The sequence below is a fragment of the Haliotis rubra genome, unplaced genomic scaffold, assembly GCF_003918875.1.
Source record: "Haliotis rubra isolate DU_JTF1 unplaced genomic scaffold, ASM391887v1 Scf257, whole genome shotgun sequence".
NCBI lineage: Eukaryota > Metazoa > Mollusca > Gastropoda > Lepetellida > Haliotidae > Haliotis > Haliotis rubra.
The window spans coordinates 775,770-794,909 of record NW_025766636.1 but is presented as its reverse complement, the minus strand read 5'-3'; the positions used below and the strand labels follow the sequence as shown (position 1 = coordinate 794,909).

The 19,140-nt window shown below is 41.3% G+C and overlaps 1 protein-coding gene and 1 long non-coding RNA gene across 2 annotated transcripts in view; one reads left to right on the top strand and one right to left on the bottom strand.

The window, feature by feature from the left end:
• LOC124279802 overlaps nucleotides 1–6,140 on the top strand; it is a 54,796-nt gene extending 48,656 nt beyond the window's left edge. The window contains exon 3 of the long non-coding RNA XR_006899486.1: nucleotides 5,807–6,140. This is a non-coding gene — a long non-coding RNA (uncharacterized LOC124279802). The remainder of the gene's footprint in view (nucleotides 1–5,806) is intronic.
• Nucleotides 6,141–7,032: 892 nt separating this feature from the next.
• LOC124279827 (glutamyl-tRNA(Gln) amidotransferase subunit A, mitochondrial-like) lies at nucleotides 7,033–17,432 on the bottom strand. The gene is given in 11 exon segments (XM_046715704.1): nucleotides 7,033–7,307; nucleotides 8,006–8,211; nucleotides 10,927–10,988; nucleotides 10,990–11,045; nucleotides 12,790–12,982; nucleotides 13,513–13,625; nucleotides 14,390–14,565; nucleotides 15,437–15,646; nucleotides 16,008–16,203; nucleotides 16,451–16,610; nucleotides 17,328–17,432. Coding segments are annotated over 11 exon segments (1,596 nt in total). The 5' UTR covers nucleotides 17,352–17,432; the 3' UTR covers nucleotides 7,033–7,107.
• Between the last annotated feature and the right edge of the window lie 1,708 nt (nucleotides 17,433–19,140).

Genomic DNA, 19,140 nt, shown 5'->3' with positions numbered 1-19,140 from the left:
TGAACGCTGTAAAGCATAGGCACCCTCATCGACCCCAGCGTACAAACGATTTTTCATCACTTGCACGTTAGGACTTCAAAATGTCCAAATGCCTACTGTAGAGATTTTCATTCAGTTCTTTTGCTAATATTTGAATGTGAGCATGTGGCTACAGCATGTTTTGTCAGGGCATGAAAATACAGACAAAACCATATTGCAAGTTGATGTCTGGTGATCGACTTGTTCTTGATTTGAATTCCATTATGCCCAATTTACACTTTTTTCACTCATTGCAGCCACGGTTATGTTGTTTACATGTCGGAGTCCAGAGATCATAGGCTTGTTAGTCTGCTTCGTCCTTTGCATGTACTTATTCAATATCGTGTAGGTACACGGAAATGGTTGTTGGGAATACAAGGTTCTGGAGCTAACGTGGATCGTGTGCTCCCAATGGAGTTGAGAATACAATTTCACCCACGCTGATCAGAAGCGATGTAATAGTAATATATCACTATGAGAATACTTATGGTGTGGATATGGCGCAACATGAATAATTCATAATGATATAATTATTATCACACTTGTGACCACATTCGAGACGCCGTTCAGATTAAAGAAAGTAAAGTGGTGAAGAATGGTTTAACTATCTTCAGCTTTTTTTCACCCCTGTTGCGCGCTATTAAATTCTCGCGAGACATTCGAGTCTGTAACCATGTGTGGTTTATGCTCACTCGGCATATTTTTACTACATATTGTACGTTTTGTTTCATTCTGACACTGAAAAAGTCCAGATTAGCATTCAACTTTCATTTTCTAGAAATTGAGATGAGGTGAAGTGATATGGGGTTTAACGTTGCTTGGGGATTTTTGCACTTCAGTAGTGTCTTCATACTACGTGCATCTTAGGCAGCTTGTTTCAGCTGTACATGTACTGACGCCGGTTTTATAATGCTTGACTACAGAGATAGATGTCACAGATGAACAAGGCTACCCAACAGAGATACACGATTCTGATAATAAATATCGTATTGTGACGTCATTTCCTTTGACGGGGATCAACCTTCCGCTCACCGACTTCGGAACGACTGTCTATTAAGGAATCCATGAAGACAGTCCGAACTGGTAGGGACCATCTATACGCCGATCTTTCATGAATGCATCAGCTTAAAATCGGCTTATACACGTGACCTTTGCTCAATGTGAGGTAACATCTCTCTTACATCCATCATTGTCCGTTCGGTAAACAGTACCACTAAGACGTTAATACCGCTGTCCTGCTGCTCGGCAGCCGACTTCCAGTTGTACAGGAAGTGGGTCAGACCAGACGACAACCTTCCTGTATTGGGCGGATTCAGTGATAATGTTCCCCAGGTCCTTCATTGCCGTCATCCAACATGCTGTTCACAAGACACATTTTGAGAATATTATGTGATGGGAGAACAGCTACTGTAGTACAAAAATGAGCCAGTTCAGACTTAAAACAAGCTATCAAAGAGAAAACAGCAAAAACGCCAATGACATCCACATAGGATGCAATGACCTTCTCGGCATCATGTCTTTTATTGATATAGGGCAGCCATTGATCTTGGAGCTAGCAGCTGCCCGTCACATGTACTTATTAGTTTATGTAGGATTAGGTTCCCGACTCACTCACCTCTACTGGAGAACAGGCTGCCATGGACATGACAGTAAGGACAACATCGTCCACGGGTACCATCCCCTGATGTCATCAGTGCATCTATGTATGATTAGAAAGTTAGAAAAGATCATGTTGTTTGTGAGTAACCCATTCGCCTTTGTCTACTTGTGAACAAGGAGGAATGCTGTTTTACGCCCCAGTCAAGGAGCATGAGCATTATTCATGACATACTCAACCAGGTCATATTTATATATTGTATCTACTAGGGTTTCATTAATTTAGTTTTGGGGCAAACGTGAGGTACTGGGCCTTGTCCTGGCTGAGAACCCCTATGTAGATATTAAATTATCATAATTAGAAGGGATACGGTGTATGGAAGTCTTCTGTTGAAGCTGTAACGCTGAAATATCGCGACTGCGTGAGGGTGTACAGGGGTGATGGTTTAGGGTGTACGATATTTGATAATAGCAAAATGGACGCCTTGCAGCGATGCCTACACGTATAAAACAGCAACTTCCTGTACAAAACATCCTCCCAGGGTTTCAGTTAAAAGGTCACATCCAGTAAACCCGATGTGGGAGGGGAGCTTAAATTGATGCATTGTCCATGTGTAGGACGTGCAGCCAAGAAACAGTAAGACCTGATCTGGAATGTGTACTCACAATCATCAGATTCAGGGGCGGATACAGCTTTATTTTTATTTTATTTTATTTTTTCATGTTTTTATTCCCAGAATTATGTTTACAAACTTTACCTCAGTAGTACAGCGGATACAGCTTTATGACAAAAGGGGGTGCACACTTCATTTTCACCCGTTATCAATGGTCATTTAATAAACTTTCAGGACAAAAGGGGGGAGGGGGGTGCGCACCCCTACACACACACACACACACACACACACACACACACACACACACACACACACACACACACACACACACAAACACACCTCTGGATCCGCCCTCTGGGATGGCAAAGGGATGCAACTCAGCGTCTTCTGCGCCTGAGCTGGCTGAACCGCCTATGGCTTTCTTCCATATCGTAAATCACCGACCATTTGTCTTGAATTAGCCGTCACATTCATTGTACATAAAGTAAGACACGGCGCCTGGTAAACAAACATCTGGCACGTCATGTCGCGTTTATCGATTATCTCAGTATGTCCAAGAAGATAACTACACAACAGAGGTATCAAGTGGTAACGAGTATACCTGGCGTACAGACAGACAGTCATCACTGGTAATATTGCTCGTGTCAGTTCTCGCCAAGTGACGCGCCATGTGCGTTTGTGTCCTTTGTAGAGATGGGCGTCTCACTGAAGAGCTTCACCAACAGCTGAAGGGCACGAGGTTCGATCGTTTTGTTTCTGATGTAATGGTGCAGTTCTCTGCCAGATCGGGCTCTGCAAGGTTCACGGGGGGTTCTGGCGGGGTAGATGTGGTTTTCATTCGTTGTTAATGAACAACTGGGCAGTAACAGCTTAGGTGCATAACATTTACATGTATGAAGGATAGCTGTAGTGCATTGTCCTTCGGCACATGCCTCTGGCAACGGTTCATCATGTCAGACTAACCAGAACTGGAAATATTTCAGCATTTTTAGTTAAAATACGCAAAAATATAATGTTTATTGACGAAACGTCGGATTAGGAGTATCTGAACAATATCTTCGTAAACATTACTTCTGTCTGGGGTGGTGTCTGAAATACACATTAAAGGAAATCGAATTGATCAGCTCACAGTATTAGAGACATGTTTACATCTTCCACCTTTAAGACATCAGATAAAACTTAATAGAACGTTTTGTGCAAACAAATGTAGGATATAAAAGATGAAATCTTAATACAGGCACAGATGAGGCTTTATAGCTAAATTGCAAAACTCCATCATAATTAACCCACGTAATGTTCTCTTATCGTAATAATGTTACACACTAATACACAGTATGTGTTGTCTTCCCGCAAAAGATCTTCCAGATATGTGTTTTTTAGTAATTTGTTGGAAACATTATAGCATGACATATACCCTGCTGACCTTCAGTTGGTATGTAAGTTAATGGACAAATCTCTGGTCTCATGTGTACATCAGGACTTCAGCACACACTGCTGTATTACACAGCGCTTGTCACCCCGTGCATTACCATGTCATCATGTAAGTGCACTTGGACCGACTGTAGACTTTCTAATGCAAATCCAGTGATCTACAGTAGGGACATGAGGTGATGGATATTGGCTGGTAAAAAACACAAACCTTCATGCAGATGGGGTTAGGTTATCCCATGGAGGCCTGTTGTTGATGGTGATGGCGTTCTTAAATGTCAGCCATTTTGTCAGATATGGTGAACTTGCGTAAATGTTGGAGACCGAATTGTTCGTGAAGTCTCAATCGGATGTTTCCGTGACCATTCGACTCTTTTCGCGAATCCCTTCCCATTGTTTATCCCATTTTGTTATTAGTCCCCACGAATATATCAGTGATTATTTCATTAAGATGAAAGCTTTACTCTTTCATACACAATGCATTGATGGCTAGTCATTAAAGCCGCTAAGTTGGAGAGGGAGTTCTGTAATTACCATCTAGAGTCTGTTAGTATTCAAAACCTTCCATCAAATATAGTAATGGCAATGTCTCAGTTCGTCACATGGCACTAATCCCAACATCTATGCCTGAACTGAAGACGGTCTCCGCGGTTGAGATGGTTGAGTGTGTGTACCCGGAGAGCGGAAAAACAGTGGTTCGATCCCGCGTCCAACCAACAGACGTTAAAAAATGGTACTCTTTGTTACCCTGCCTGGCGCGCGGTATTCAGGGATAAAACAAACACTGGGTGCCATTCGCTGTATGGACGTAACAATCTTGCACACGACGTTAAACTCAATTTGACCTCACTGGACCTAATCTGGGTACCCGACAGTGGAAGGCAGCATTTACATAACAGAAACATGTAGCGGTGTTTGAATCAAACTTGCTACAGCAGCAGTTTGCCCGATGCTAGTCCCTTTAGGAGTGATGTTTATATCCACGCCATGGAGGCTACTTGTTTGTTGTTTTAGATGACGACGGACCGTGAACAATCAAACCTGGACTAGACGAAACACTGATTGATAAACTCGTGACTATACTCAAGCCAGGTCATCGTCCAGACCAACAAGCAAGGTTTGCAACAAGCAACTACAACCCGACATTTGAAACATAAAGTTGCTTTAACCTTTTGAAGTGAGCTTGCTAGAATTTGTTAGTGTGTGTGAGTGAATGTGTGAGTGCGTGTGTCCTGGCTCGTGTGCCTTATCCCCGTAAATGCTGAGCGACAGTCAGGTTACATTTACTTCTTCATTGAACGTCTGGTCGGAGAATCTCAGAAAGACATCACCTTTACCAATAAGTCGGGTACCGTGCCTTTACGTTTGATAACACTGAACAGATTTTAAATTTTCTCTGAATAACATTTTCGCTACTCGGGTGTTTTGATTCGATGTTATCAAAGCGTCACGAAACATACAGTTGCAACTTGAAACAATCCATGACTTTAAATGTCCAATATCTTCGTCAGATTTTTATCTACTGTGTTTATTATGACACATGATTACTCACGCAAGTAGACGATGAAAATCTCTCAACAAACATAGAGAGCATTGTTTATCTGGGAGGGTCAAAAGAGTAGTGAGTGAGTTTAGTTTTACGCTGCTTTTAGCAATATTCCAGCAAAATCACGGTGGGGGACACCAGAAATGGGCTTCACACATTGTACCCATGCGGGGAATCGATCCCGGATCTTCGGCGTGACGAACCAACGCTTTAACCAGTAGGCTAACCCACCGCCCCTTACCCTGTACCAGACAAACCAGTGATTCAAGCCTCAGCTGCAGAGTGCGATCATACAACACGTGTCTGCTGGTCTATTCCAACTTTAGTTCTAACCAATGTAGAAATATTACAGCCAAACCAAGTTTACTTCAAATTCAAAATGGTCACAACAGAAAATAATACATGACAGAAACAAAAGAAATGACACTGGCGACAAAGCCAGGACAATACCTGTTACCGTGACGAGCGAACGCTCTAACCACGAGGCTACCCCACCGCCCCACTAACTAGATGAAGCGTTACTTATATGTGTTGCAACATGTATGTGTTGAAGCAAACTCGCCCAATCTACAACAAATCACTAATTATGTGTTCTCTTTTTCAGAGTGCTTACAGGTGGTTTGTTGTGGAAGAATGCGGCTGCCATCTTGCTGTTCCATCCACTGCCACTCCCCTCTCTGCCATCCGGGTCCTACTGGCTCTTCTAGAGCCCACGGACATTCTCAGCTTCTCTCATTTCGGTATAAAGAAAGAAACATGACTCATTTCCATATCTGGTAGTCGTTCGATGTAAGAAAACTATCTGTAGCCAATCATTCATCAGTATGCAAACTGCGCATCCTTTGTATAAGTAATGTGATGTGTTTCAGTTTTATTTGTATGTATACATTTGCCGCATCCCATAACTATCTGGAATAAAACATTCCATTTGTATACTACACGTTTGTTGTCCTGATTTATGTGTGAATGTGTACTACACAGTTCCATGTTATTACTGAGCGGAGTTGCGTCCCTTAGGCCGATAGAATCATGACCGTTAGACGTTGTACAAGCTGATTCTAATACCGGTTACCCGGTTACCTGTGGGGTAAAGCCTGACATTATGCAAGGCTTGACGTTGATGACTTTGGTGAAACGTACCATCAATGTATGTGATGACAGACCAAGTATCATAACCTGAGATTCGACTCAATAGCACATTTTAAACAACTAAGGGAGTTAACTCTGCACAACGAATTGAGCACCTTTGAGGCCGGCCACCAAACCAATGCTGTCGATCTATAAATGTTTGCGCCTGGCCCCACACACTAATTATCAAGAGCATGGGCAAGCATTACTGCCGGGGTCAGGGGCTTGTTAGTTGTTTAAAGCTGCACACAACAACCTTCCAGCTGCCAAGTCAGGGAACACCTTAGCATTTGAACATTTTTCCAGTCAAATCGCCAGAGTTTGCCTTAATGTATGAGGAAAACCTGATTCATGCAGGTCTAAGATCTTTACCACTTTGTGAAACCCGAGAGCATGACAATAGTGCTGACCAAGCTTGAAATATAATTGAGGAGAACTGGATTCGATCCCACAATCACTGGTTTCTGGCATGCCCAAGTGACTTAACTATCGAGCCACCAGTGCCTCCCTTTTATCCTGTAGATCAAGAGGAGAGGAGTATGGGCTGCTGGACGTGAGAAGTGTATTAAAATGAATGGGAATGAATATTAACTGCATTTTAAAAACAAAATGCTCTATGATTTGAGATATTTCCTGTAATGACCTTACTGGCTTCCTATTCTAAAAACAAATGTATAAATCCATTAAAACACAAGGAAGAAGAACCGTTGACTAAGAGTTTATTTTTATCTCTGGGAACATCACACACATACCACATTCACACACACTACATGTAAATCACGGGCCTTGTGCTAAAGCTACCACTGGAGGTTCTGTGTCCAGATGATCAAGATTCAAACTTGGAAAGTTCACCTGCTGCTCAAACCACTGAGCTACTGACAACAGCTTCTGTTCCTGAAAATGATTCCCGATGAACTGAAGTCCAATTGGGAGCCCTTGTGTTGACAAACAGGCTGGGACGTTAACAGCCGGAATACCTGGAAGGGGAGACAACTCTGGTATCATCCAGGCACAAACATGGAACTTGTGAGGGGTCAATCCTTGAAGTTACAGGTGGGCGCTTTAGATACGTATTAGGGACAGGAATGTTTTGTTCACTGTTTCACTTATTGTCTGTACAACTATACTACCACTGTCATCTACCTGCCATGTTGGCTGTACAATAATAATAGGAATGGTATCAATATTAATAGTCCGCTTATATGGTGCTCATATCCAGCCACATTGCCTGCTCACGACGCTACGTACATTACTATCCCGGTCATAGGACACTATCATACTTTCCGATAATTTTTCAACTCCCTAGGGATCATACAGCCATGCTGCCTGTTAGGCGCAATGAACTAAACACTCACATTGCCAGCACATCCTCACGGGTACCCATTTTACAGCTGGGTGAACTGATACAATGTGGTTCAAAGTATCTTGTCCAAGGATACTATGCAAATGTGCCCACCTCGGGACCTGAACCTAGGTGCCTCCTTACCATTGCACGGTCGCACTCCAATTGGGGGGGCAAGATTAGGTGTGTTGTAAAATATGTTAAACAGGTAGGTCTTTAAAGTCCTTTTGAAAGTAAAGAGATTTTCAGTATTTTTCAAGTCAACATGCGGACATCCACAATTGTGTTGCATTGAAGGAAAAGGATCATTTGTACAACAAAACTAGCACCTACCTGCCATGTTGGCAGACTGAGTGTACACGTCATGCTGCTCCGTGCGAGTTCTGTTGTCCTCACATATGTAGTCACTGTATAGTGGAGCATCGGCAAGCGTTGTTGGAGTCAACAGGACATCCACGCCACTGGCGAACACCCTCCGGAAGTCATCACTGATGAGCCTCCTCACCCTCTGAGCCTTAATGAAGTAGTCCTCGTAGTTCCTGAAACCAGGCATTGTAACAGTAGCACCTTGAAGCTTCCTGTACGCTGGGCTTGTTTCTCCATCTCAGAACAAAGATATTCTATAGTTCTAAGGCCAAACATGATTTAGAGGATTTTAAACCCAGACAATAAATTTCTAATTAAACCTTTGACTGTATGCCAAAAGTGAGGAAGTGTTGCTATGAGCAACCTCCAAGCCTTATCACAGCAAGAGACAGAAAAACATTAGCTTGATATGCTGAACCCATGTGGGAATAAAACCCTTTCCATTGAGGTGACAGGGTGGTGGGGTAGCCTAGTAGTTAAAGTGTTCACTTGTCACATCGAAGACAGAGATTCAATTCCCCACAAGTACCAGAAACATTTCACTGACCCACAAAACATCACACCCATGCATAAGCCACACTTCAGTAAAGTGTACATCACAACAGAGCAATCAGTAAAGTATTCATAATAATAAAGCATACATCACAGTCAAACATACATCAGTCAAGCATGCATCACAGTCAAGCATACATCACAGTCAAGCATACATCACAGTCAAGCATACATCACAGTCAAGCATACATCACAGTCAAGCATACATCACAGTCAAAGCACACAGTCAAGCATACATCAGTCAAACATACATCAGTCAAGCATACATCACAGTCAAGCATACATCATCAGTCAAGCATACATCACAGTCAAGCATACATCACAGTCAAGCATACATCAGTCAAGCACATCATCAGTCAAGCATACATCGCAGTCAAGCATACATCAGTCAAGCATACATCAGTCAAGCATACATCAGTCAAGCATACATCACAGTCAAGCATACATCACAGCCAAGCATACATCACAGTCAAGCATACATCACAGTCAAGCATACATCACAGTCAAGCATACATCAGTCAAGCATACATCACAGTCAAGCATACATCAGTCAAGCATACATCAGTCAAGCATACATCACAGTCAAGCATACATCACAGTCAAGCATACATCACAGTCAAGCATACATCACAGTCAAGCATACATCAGTCAAGCATACATCAAGCATACATCACAGTCAAGCATACATCACAGTCAAGCATACATCACAGTCAAGCATACATCACAGTCAAGCATACATCACAGTCAAGCATGCATCACAGTCAAGCATACATCAGTCAAGCATACACATCAGTCAAGCATACATCAGTCAAACATAGCATGTCATACACACAACTGTCAAGCATACATCACAATCAAGCATACATCACAATCAAGCAAACATCACAGTCAAGCACATATCACAGTCAAGCATACATCACAGTCAAGGATACATCACAGTCAAACATACATCAGTCAAGCATACAAGCAAGCATACATCACAGTCAAGCATACATCAGTCAAGCATACATCACAGTCAAGCATACATCACATCAAGCATACATCAGTCAAGCATACATCACAGTCAAGCATACATCACAGTCAAGCATACATCACAGTCAAGCATACATCAGTCAAGCATACATCACAGTCAAGCATACATCAGTCAAGCATACAACTGTCAAGCATACATCACAGTCAAGCATACATCACAGTCAAGCATACATCACAATCAAGCAAACATCACAGTCAAGCACATATCACAGTCAAGCATACATCACAGTCAAGGATACATCACAGTCAAACATACATCAGTCAAGCATACATTACATCAGTCAAGCATACATCACAGTCAAGGAAACATCACAGTCAAGCATACATCACAGCCAAGCATACATCACAGTCAAGCATACATCACAGTCAAGGATACATCAGTCAAACATACATCAGTCAAGCATACATTACATTCAAGCATACATCACAGTCAAGCATAAACCTGTCAAGCATACATCACAGCCAAGCATACATCACAGTCAAGCATACATACATCAAGCATACATCACAGCAAACATCACTCAGTCAAGCATACATCACAGTCAAGCATACATCATCAAGGACACAGTCAAGCATACATCACAGTCAAGCATACATCACAGTCAAGCATACATCACAGTCAAGCATACATCACAGTCAAGCATACATCACAGTCAAGCATACATCACAGTCAAGGACACAACACAGTCAAGGATACATCATAGTCAAGCATACATCACAGTCAAGGATACATCACTGGCAAGGATACATCACAGTCAAGCATACATCACAGTCAAGCATACATCACAGTCAAGGACACATCACAGTCAAACATACATCAGTCAAGCATACATCACAGTCAAGCAAACATCACTGGCAAGGATACATCAGTCAAGCATACATCACAGTCAAGCATACATCACAGTCAAGGACACATCACAGTCAAACATACATCAGTCAAGCATACATCACAGTCAAGCATACATCACACTCAGTCAAGGAAACATCACAGTCAAGGATACATCACATTCAAGCATACAACACAGTCAAGGATACATCAGTCAAGGATACATCAGTCAAGCATACAACACAGTCAAGGATACATCAGTCAAGCATACATCAGTCAAGCATACATCCCAGTCAAACATATACCACAGTCAAGCATACATCAGTCACACATACATCACAGTAAAGGATACATCAGTCAAGCATACATCCCAGTCAAACATACATCAGTCAAGCATACATCAGTCAAACATATGTCACAGTCAAGCATACATCAGTCAAGCATACATCAGTCAAACATACACCTCATTTCATGTTACCTCTTCAGTAGAAACCAATTTCCATTGAGGATTCTTGACCTGACCACATAGTTGAAACCATCAGCGTCGACTTTGGGCATACAGTTCTTCAGTTGAATTATCTACAGGGGCTCGCAAACCTGCAACATTGTTTTGTGGAAGACAGAATATTTGGTCAGCGGTTTCAGACATTCAGTTCTTTTCACTGAATTCCCTGATACCAAAGGACATTACTCATAACATCAATCACTGGTTTGTGTGGCCCAGCCTCAATTATTCCCAGAATAATGAGGACTGTATCTCAAGAATCTAAACAGAGTAAAACCACCATTATCAGCAACTGGGACATATTGACAGTATGTGACACTTGATACCAAACTACAAATGAAGATCCTGCACTATTGAAACGGGAATAAGCAGTGATGCTTTACAATCACATCATCAAAAATGTTAAGCAACATTTAATATTAACTCACATATGTCGCTATTCAGAACTTGATGGCCAATTATTTCTCAGGTGAATATTTGTCTACATTTAAAAGTGAAAGGATGTTGTGACTATTTCTTTTATCTTAAGGGTGTCAGGATGGCCGTTGGTCTTCAGTGAGTGAGTGAGTTTAGTTTTACACTCATTCACTGAAGACCAGCGACGTGCATCAACTTTTACCAAGATACATTCCAGTTGAAGGAAGAAGTTTGTGGGCATTCTGCCTTCTTGGACTCACTTGTAAAATACTGCACCAAAATCACATTACTATAGGTAACAAAATCACTAGCCATCTTTACAGTTTTATATTAAAATATATTATCAGTATTCAATTATTGGTTAAATACATAGCCACAGATAAATGATATGTTCATCTTTAAGGAAACACCTCACTTTCTGAATGTTTCTGTGCTTATATATTTCATTATCTGAGTTTCTGCAGCAACATTCCACTGATTTCATGAGTGAGTGAGTGGTTTTATGCTGCTTTTAGCAATATTCTAACAATATCATGGTGGGGGACTCTAGAAATGGGCTTCACACACTGTACCCATGTAGGGAATCGAACCCGGGTCTTCAGAGTGATGAGCGGACGCTTTAACAACTAGGGTACCCCACTGCCCCACTGACTGCATGAACTATGGTTAGAATACAGAAACGCCAATGTTCAAAGAATGTTATGGCACTACTCTCCACGTTTCACATTTTGCTGTAAGCATTACATGACCTGTTGTAAACTAGGACTAAATCCACATTTGCTTTGACACAACGCCCTGTCTTTGACAAAATGACATGTCTATGATTCTTGTCTACATTTTGTTTGGAGATTGTAACTACGTTGTTAACAGTACGCCCATCCACGACAGTTCAAGTTTTGCAGTGATCACAAAAATAAGTACAAGCAGTCATCTTTAATCATCTCAGCCTTGTTCCAAGCTTGAAGATCAAATTATCAAATATTCCTTGAACCCATTCACTACTGTTGCAAGATTTCTATCTCTCTTATAAATTTGACACAGATATTCTGCTATCTCATGCGCTTGAAACCAACACCTAATGTAAATGCTCTTCCAAACATGCATCAACATTCAACATGGCACCCTCTTGTCACTGAGCTTTCTGTATATTCCATCAAATCTAATCTCAGGGAAAGTTGGAAAAGCTGCTTTTCAGAATAATAAGATATGGGGAGAAGTTTCTTTAAATGTTCAAACTTCTATTCCAAACAGAACACAACAAGGCTAATTGAGTACTAGCCATATTGATACTTGTTTCAATTATGAAATAACAGCGTAATATTTCATTTGAACCAAACTCATTTATACCAGAATGATGGCAACTGGATTGAGTTTGGGTATCACAACAGAGGACAGACTAGTTCCAGCAACAGATATTACCATATTCTATCCCGTCGTAGCGAGCCATGTTGGAGGCCACCTCAGAGCAGCAGAGGACGTTGTAGCAGATGATGGAGTACTGTGTGTGGGGGAGCGACACCTCCGTCACTCGGGCACCCCCCTTCTCAAACATGTCAGCTGCCCGTTGCCATGCCAACACTACATCTGGTGAAGTGCCGGGGGCGAAATACTCCTAGAAAACACAGAAACAAACTGATGGAACAGGCAGAGCTTCACTGATTGTGAGGGTTAATAAGCATATGGGGAAAAAGCTGAGGTTTCAACACTGCAAGGAGAGGTGCATTCTCTTCCAACAGAGGGTGTAGCACAGAGGTTGAAGCATTCCCTCGTCACAAGGGCCCAAGTGCAATTCACCACATGGGTACAATAAGCCCATTTCTGGTGTCCCCCACCATGATATTGATGGAATATTGCTAAAAGTGGTGTAAAACCATACTCACTCCTCACTCACTCACTCATCACACTAAAAAGTCGAATCATCTACACACATATAAGACCTATAATGAACTAACATGACTTTTTCAAAATGGTTGCCATGGTTTTGATGCAGTGCTTCAATTAGGATAAGATTATTTTGACACAACTGCTGAGATGACATGCAAAACTCTAGCTTAGTAAACCCAGAGGTTTATGAGATTTCAAAATGCATTAACACTAAGTAAATAGGTAGGCCATAGATTTCTGTTAAAACGTTTTACTTACCTTTGGAACACCAACATGTAGGCCCTTGACTGAGAACTCACTGGACAGAGAGACCGAGTCAAAGTGGTCAGGTACAGTGGTGGAGTCATGGAAGTCATGTCCAGCAACTACATCTACAACAAGGATAAACACGGCGACTGTTGTAATCACAGGATTCAAAAGTACTTACTGTATACAGAAAAATATCTTCTTGGGCCATAGTATTTAAATTAGTTTATGTAATGTTTATCCCAACATTGTATCAGTACACAAAATGGGAAACACTGATGAATAGGTCTTGATACTTGCCATTATTTACCAGCCTACATGACAATAAAACATTTATAACACTGGTAAAAAAATAAGAAAAATTTAAAGATATACGAATGAGAAATCGGATAAACATGGTTGCAGATTGATTGACATGATTAAAATCTTTAACATTCCATTTCACATTCATTCACAGCTTATTGGCTGGTTATTCTTTAATTCCTCCAAGGTACAATGACACAATCCCTTCCATGAGATATTGACAGTTACAGAGTTACATTACTGCATGCCAGTCAGCAACACTCCAGCTGAGATTAATCCAACCTAGGTCAGATACACCTGACAGTGACATATCAGCTACAATCACACATAACCAGCATAAGCACACTCACTCATTCATTCACACACTGTCAGTCAGTGTAGACAGGCATGTAGGGAGTTACAGGATATGAAACAAACAATGCATGAATTAACAGCTTAACATATATTTTCTTTCTGATGCAAGAAAGTCCACAAGTACTTGTAAACTGCAACTAGACTTTAATATCGTCTGGTGGATACTCTTGCCTTGGGACGAGGAATATGAAGACACAAGCATATCACGACATCAGACATATATGTCCCGTACTTAAAACAGTGGCTGTATCCTCCACCGTCCTGGTGATGATGCCCGGGACATCCATGGAGTTGACCAGGGGGATGAGGCCGTGTCTAGACAGCAGACCATACGTTGGCTTCAGTCCCACCACACCACAGTAGGAGGCCGGGTTACGTGTCGAACCTCCAGTGTCGGAACCAAAGGCGCTGGATAATATATGATACATTATCAGAGTCAAAAGTAAACACACTTGACAAACTTGATCTTCTACTCTGATTTACTAAAACACAATATAGGGAAAACATCTCAGCATTAGATTACTGTGATAAACTGCTTGTAGGTTTCAACAAAGCTCAGCTTTAAAAACTGAGTTCAAAATACAGCAGCTCACACTGTTTCTTTAAAATCCAAGTCAGATCACATAACTCTATTCTCAAATCAATACTTTGTATTCCTGTAGTATCTCATATTGACTTTAAGGGCGGTGGCGTAGCCTTACAGTGGTTAAAGCGTTGGCTCGTCACGCTGAGGACCCGGGATTCCCCACATGGGCACTTGTGTCCCCTGAGGATATTGCTGGAATATTGCTAAAAGCGTAAAACTAAACTCAACAGTCATAACTTTAAGCATGGGGAGGATGAGAGGAGATAGAGAAAGAACACATAATGCAGACATTTAGCATACTTCAGTGGCGACAGGATTATATTCTGAGTAGACTGGTCAAAGGGAGATAATCCAACTCCCATACGTCACATGGGAGACCATCAAGTGCCAGTCTTGCATTACAACCTCAAGACATAATATCAAGTACAACTAAGGGAGGCAACTTGTTCAAATATACTGTGGTCCTAAGACAACTGTCCAATATTACGTTTAAATGCCTGTTTGCAATTCCTTCAAACAATGTTTTATAACATTTATATCCAACCATTTTCAAACCCATATGTGTTTTATCCTGCCATGGAAAAACAAACAGTTCATTCATAAGAATATGTCCCTCATGTATTTATGAGAAGGATATTCTGAACACCAATAATATTTCAAAAGAATTTCTGAAATTTATTTGATTTGACGTACGCATAACAAGCTCCAACAGCAACTGACACAGCACTGCCTCCAGAACTCCCTCCAGCTATGTGCCAGTCAGGGGAGGAGGAACTGGTCACATGGTCAGAGTGTTGTGATTGGTCATTCCTTCTGTCAGGTCCCTCCTTGCCATGCCTCTTCCTGAACTTGTACCTCCATGGGTTGATGGTTGGTCCAGCCACGCTGTCCACACTTGCTGACCTGACAGAGTTGACGAGTGAGTAAAGTGGAGAAAGATGATAATTTTGATTAAAATGAACACATTAAAAACATGTGAAGACTGAAACTCAGTTTCAAGGTTATAATGAGTCCCTGGCTAGATGGAAATTTTGCCAAGTTCAAACAAACACTGAGCACATAATGAGAAAGTTGCATTAGAATATAGAAATAGAGTGGTAACACCTGACTGGTCATGTCCAAGTTGCTGTAGCTGTCATGTCAGAATACAGGTCAGAAAATTAATGTCAGGATGCTAAGTATGTTTTGAGTGACATGCACTATATTTTGTAGAACTAATGATGGTAGTGGAGTGTCCCTGGAGAGAAGCTAAAACTTGTATTACCCCATGGCGAACTCGTCCATGTTGGCTTTACCGATGATGACAGCCCCTGCTGATGCTGTTCGCTCCACCATTGTAGCATTGTACGGTGGAGAAAAGTTGGACAACATCCGAGATCCACATGTTGTAGGGATATCCTTGGTACAAAAATTGTCTTTGAACACCATTGGCACACCCTCTAAGTTACGAAGGGGCAGGTCTGAAAGTATGTATATGAATATAAAATATATCATAATATATGTTAAGTATAAGCACAAGATCAAACCCTGGTTCAACTACAAGATTCTGCAAAATGGTGGAGCATAATTTACAACTATATACCTGCAATATTAAGATTATTCATTACAGGTCTCCGAAATTCTAAACTTTAAAGCCTGTGCAAACCCTACAACTGGAATGTATAGCGTAAATTATATTTGATCCAGTTCATTTGATTACGCTTGTACTTTTGTTCAATCTTTTGTCCGAGTCTGCAGCAGACGTCTGTGCCAGTTCCGTGGTTTCTTTAATGAGGAAGTTGAGCTCCCGTGCATGGCGTGATCGTTCCAGGCATTTTTCACATAACTCTTTAGCAGAGATCCTTCCATCTTTCAAATGGGTGAGAATCTGGAAAATGTTAACAAGTTGTTTTTGTTGCATGGAACAAATGGACACGAGAGATGTCAGGCAGCTGTCTGTAAGGACCTGAGCTCCAATATAATGCATAGCCTGACACTACACATGTCATATGACATGTTCACCAGTATGATAGGTGTGATAACATTAATATCCCTATTCACTGAATAGGCTGAATAATTCAGTACTTTTAGTCCATGAGTTGCTGACGTTTCAGGGTTGTGCAGCCAGGTGACAGTTATTAAATATATATGAAAGATGTCTGCAAGTGAAAGTTACTGAAACACAACCCTGATACATGTCTGATGACATTACAGGGGTTGTAAACTGATTTATTGTGATACACGGTTCGCAATCCTGCCTTCCTTCTCTGTCTGAATAGCACAACATGTGTACCTAACATACCATCACATCCAGTTACTCCCACCTCATACCAACACATCCAGTTACTCCCACCTTACATTTTGTATAAACTCACGATGATTACACTGGCCCATGCATGCTAACTATACGTATGGATATTTTTACAGAGCCAGGGAAGTAAAAAGTCGAACCAACGTTCGGAACAATTTGTTCAAAATGACAAGTGACATGAAAATTTTAATACTTTCCGAGGGGAAATCTAATCGTAAAGCACGAATTGAAAGGATAATATTGGGTTTAATACTGTAGATATCTGATAAAGTTATGAAAAATGACATTGCAAACCTCTCTGATCGTCAATGACAGCATGGTTCCGGTTTAGGTCAGAGGTCACATTAAGCTCCCTTCAGCGATAGTGCAACGTTCTTAAATAGAGCAAGTTATTAGCGCTGTGTGGAGCTTGTAGCTAAATGCCGGAGGGAAGAGAGTTTTTTTCAGTGAGGCTGATCGCCATGAAATAGATATATTTTAACGACACACAGAGGGAACCAAATAATGGAGCACATGAAAGTACAAATGTTCATTGATTCAGTCAGGTACCATCGCAAACCTTGTATTGTTCTGTGAGTGAAAATCTGAGAATAAATATTGGGATAATAACAGTGCGATGATGTGGGGTTCCATATTTGTTCCACACGGTATATATAGGGAAACAAACGCCGTTTTGTGTGAACACTTTCTATCTCGTATACTTTATGTTAATATGTGCATATACACTAAAAATATTGTGCAACGTTACTGGCGGGGTATAAGTGACGATGAATGTAGTGATCAATATTGCAGTCCAAGAGACTGCCCCACTGAGGTTAGCCTACAACATCATTCCCCGCACCAAACAGACGTCACCCTGAACAAAACGGAAAACTACACGAATACTAGTCCACTCAAATAATGACGGGATGCAACATGTGTAACAGAAATAGCCAATGAATACACTTCCCAGAAAGACCTAGCTGTCAAAGTTGCTTTTGTTGGTATTTTTCGGGTGCTGTAACTTGGGCTCGACAGAGTGAGTGACTAAGGTTTTACGCCGCTTTTAGCACTATTCCAGTAATATTGCGGCGGGGAAATAGGTTTTAGTAATTATACCCGTGCGGAGGACTGAACCCGGCAGTTTGACGTGGCCAGCAGTTGCTTTGGTCACTATAAGCTTCCTCATCGCCCGGTGTTTGGCAAAGGTTTTTTTCAGCTTCAGTCCATATTAGTGTCAATAACATTCTACAAGCTGGAACAACATTTTTCAATCTACAACAGCAGTCTACCATTTGCAACATCATTCTAAAATCAATTGCGAGGACCTACCATCTGCAACTGCGTTCTACTATCACTTTCAGTACAAAACATTCAATTCAAGTCAAGAGTAACAGCATCATGTTTGTCACACTTACTGAGATCGTGGGGCAATAAATCTGCCAGCTAGGACTACTCGACTGTCACATTACAAGAAACACAATGCTGTTGAGTCTGAGCGAGTGAGTGAGTGTTCCATCCGGGATTCGAACCCACACCCTCAGAGTCAGGCGCCTAATGGCCAGCACACAAAGTCAGCCGCCTAACCCATGCACTCAGCCACCGCGACTTCCACAAAAAGATTAGGTGCGAGTAGGTGCCTGACTCTCAGGGTGTGGGTTCGAATCCCGGATGGGACTCAACCCAACAAAAAGTACTAGAATCTGTACTGAGAAAGTGTAATCCCAAATATAACGTATGTTACATTCGACCACTTTCTAAATGGCATTGTGTATTCAAAGGTAGATATGGTAAAATGACTTCCAAAGAAACAGTAACATTGCCAGTTATAAACCAACTGCGTAATTCGGAGTAATTAAGTCTTCTTTGTTTCACGCACGCACATTTAGATAATTAGTCTGGCAAGTCCAGATTATTCTTAAGTTCTGAATTACCACCACACTGGGCTCCTTTACTTTCTAAATGTAGTTCTAGTTTTCTGCCTAAAGTACATTTGCTACGATCCTATAGTCTGTTTGCAGTGAAAACGTACCGATGAATTTCACTTTAAACAAAAAAGTAAATCAAATAAAGTGAAATTAAGACTGCGAATCCTCATAAATTTGCCTTGCCAACTGAACATTTAAAT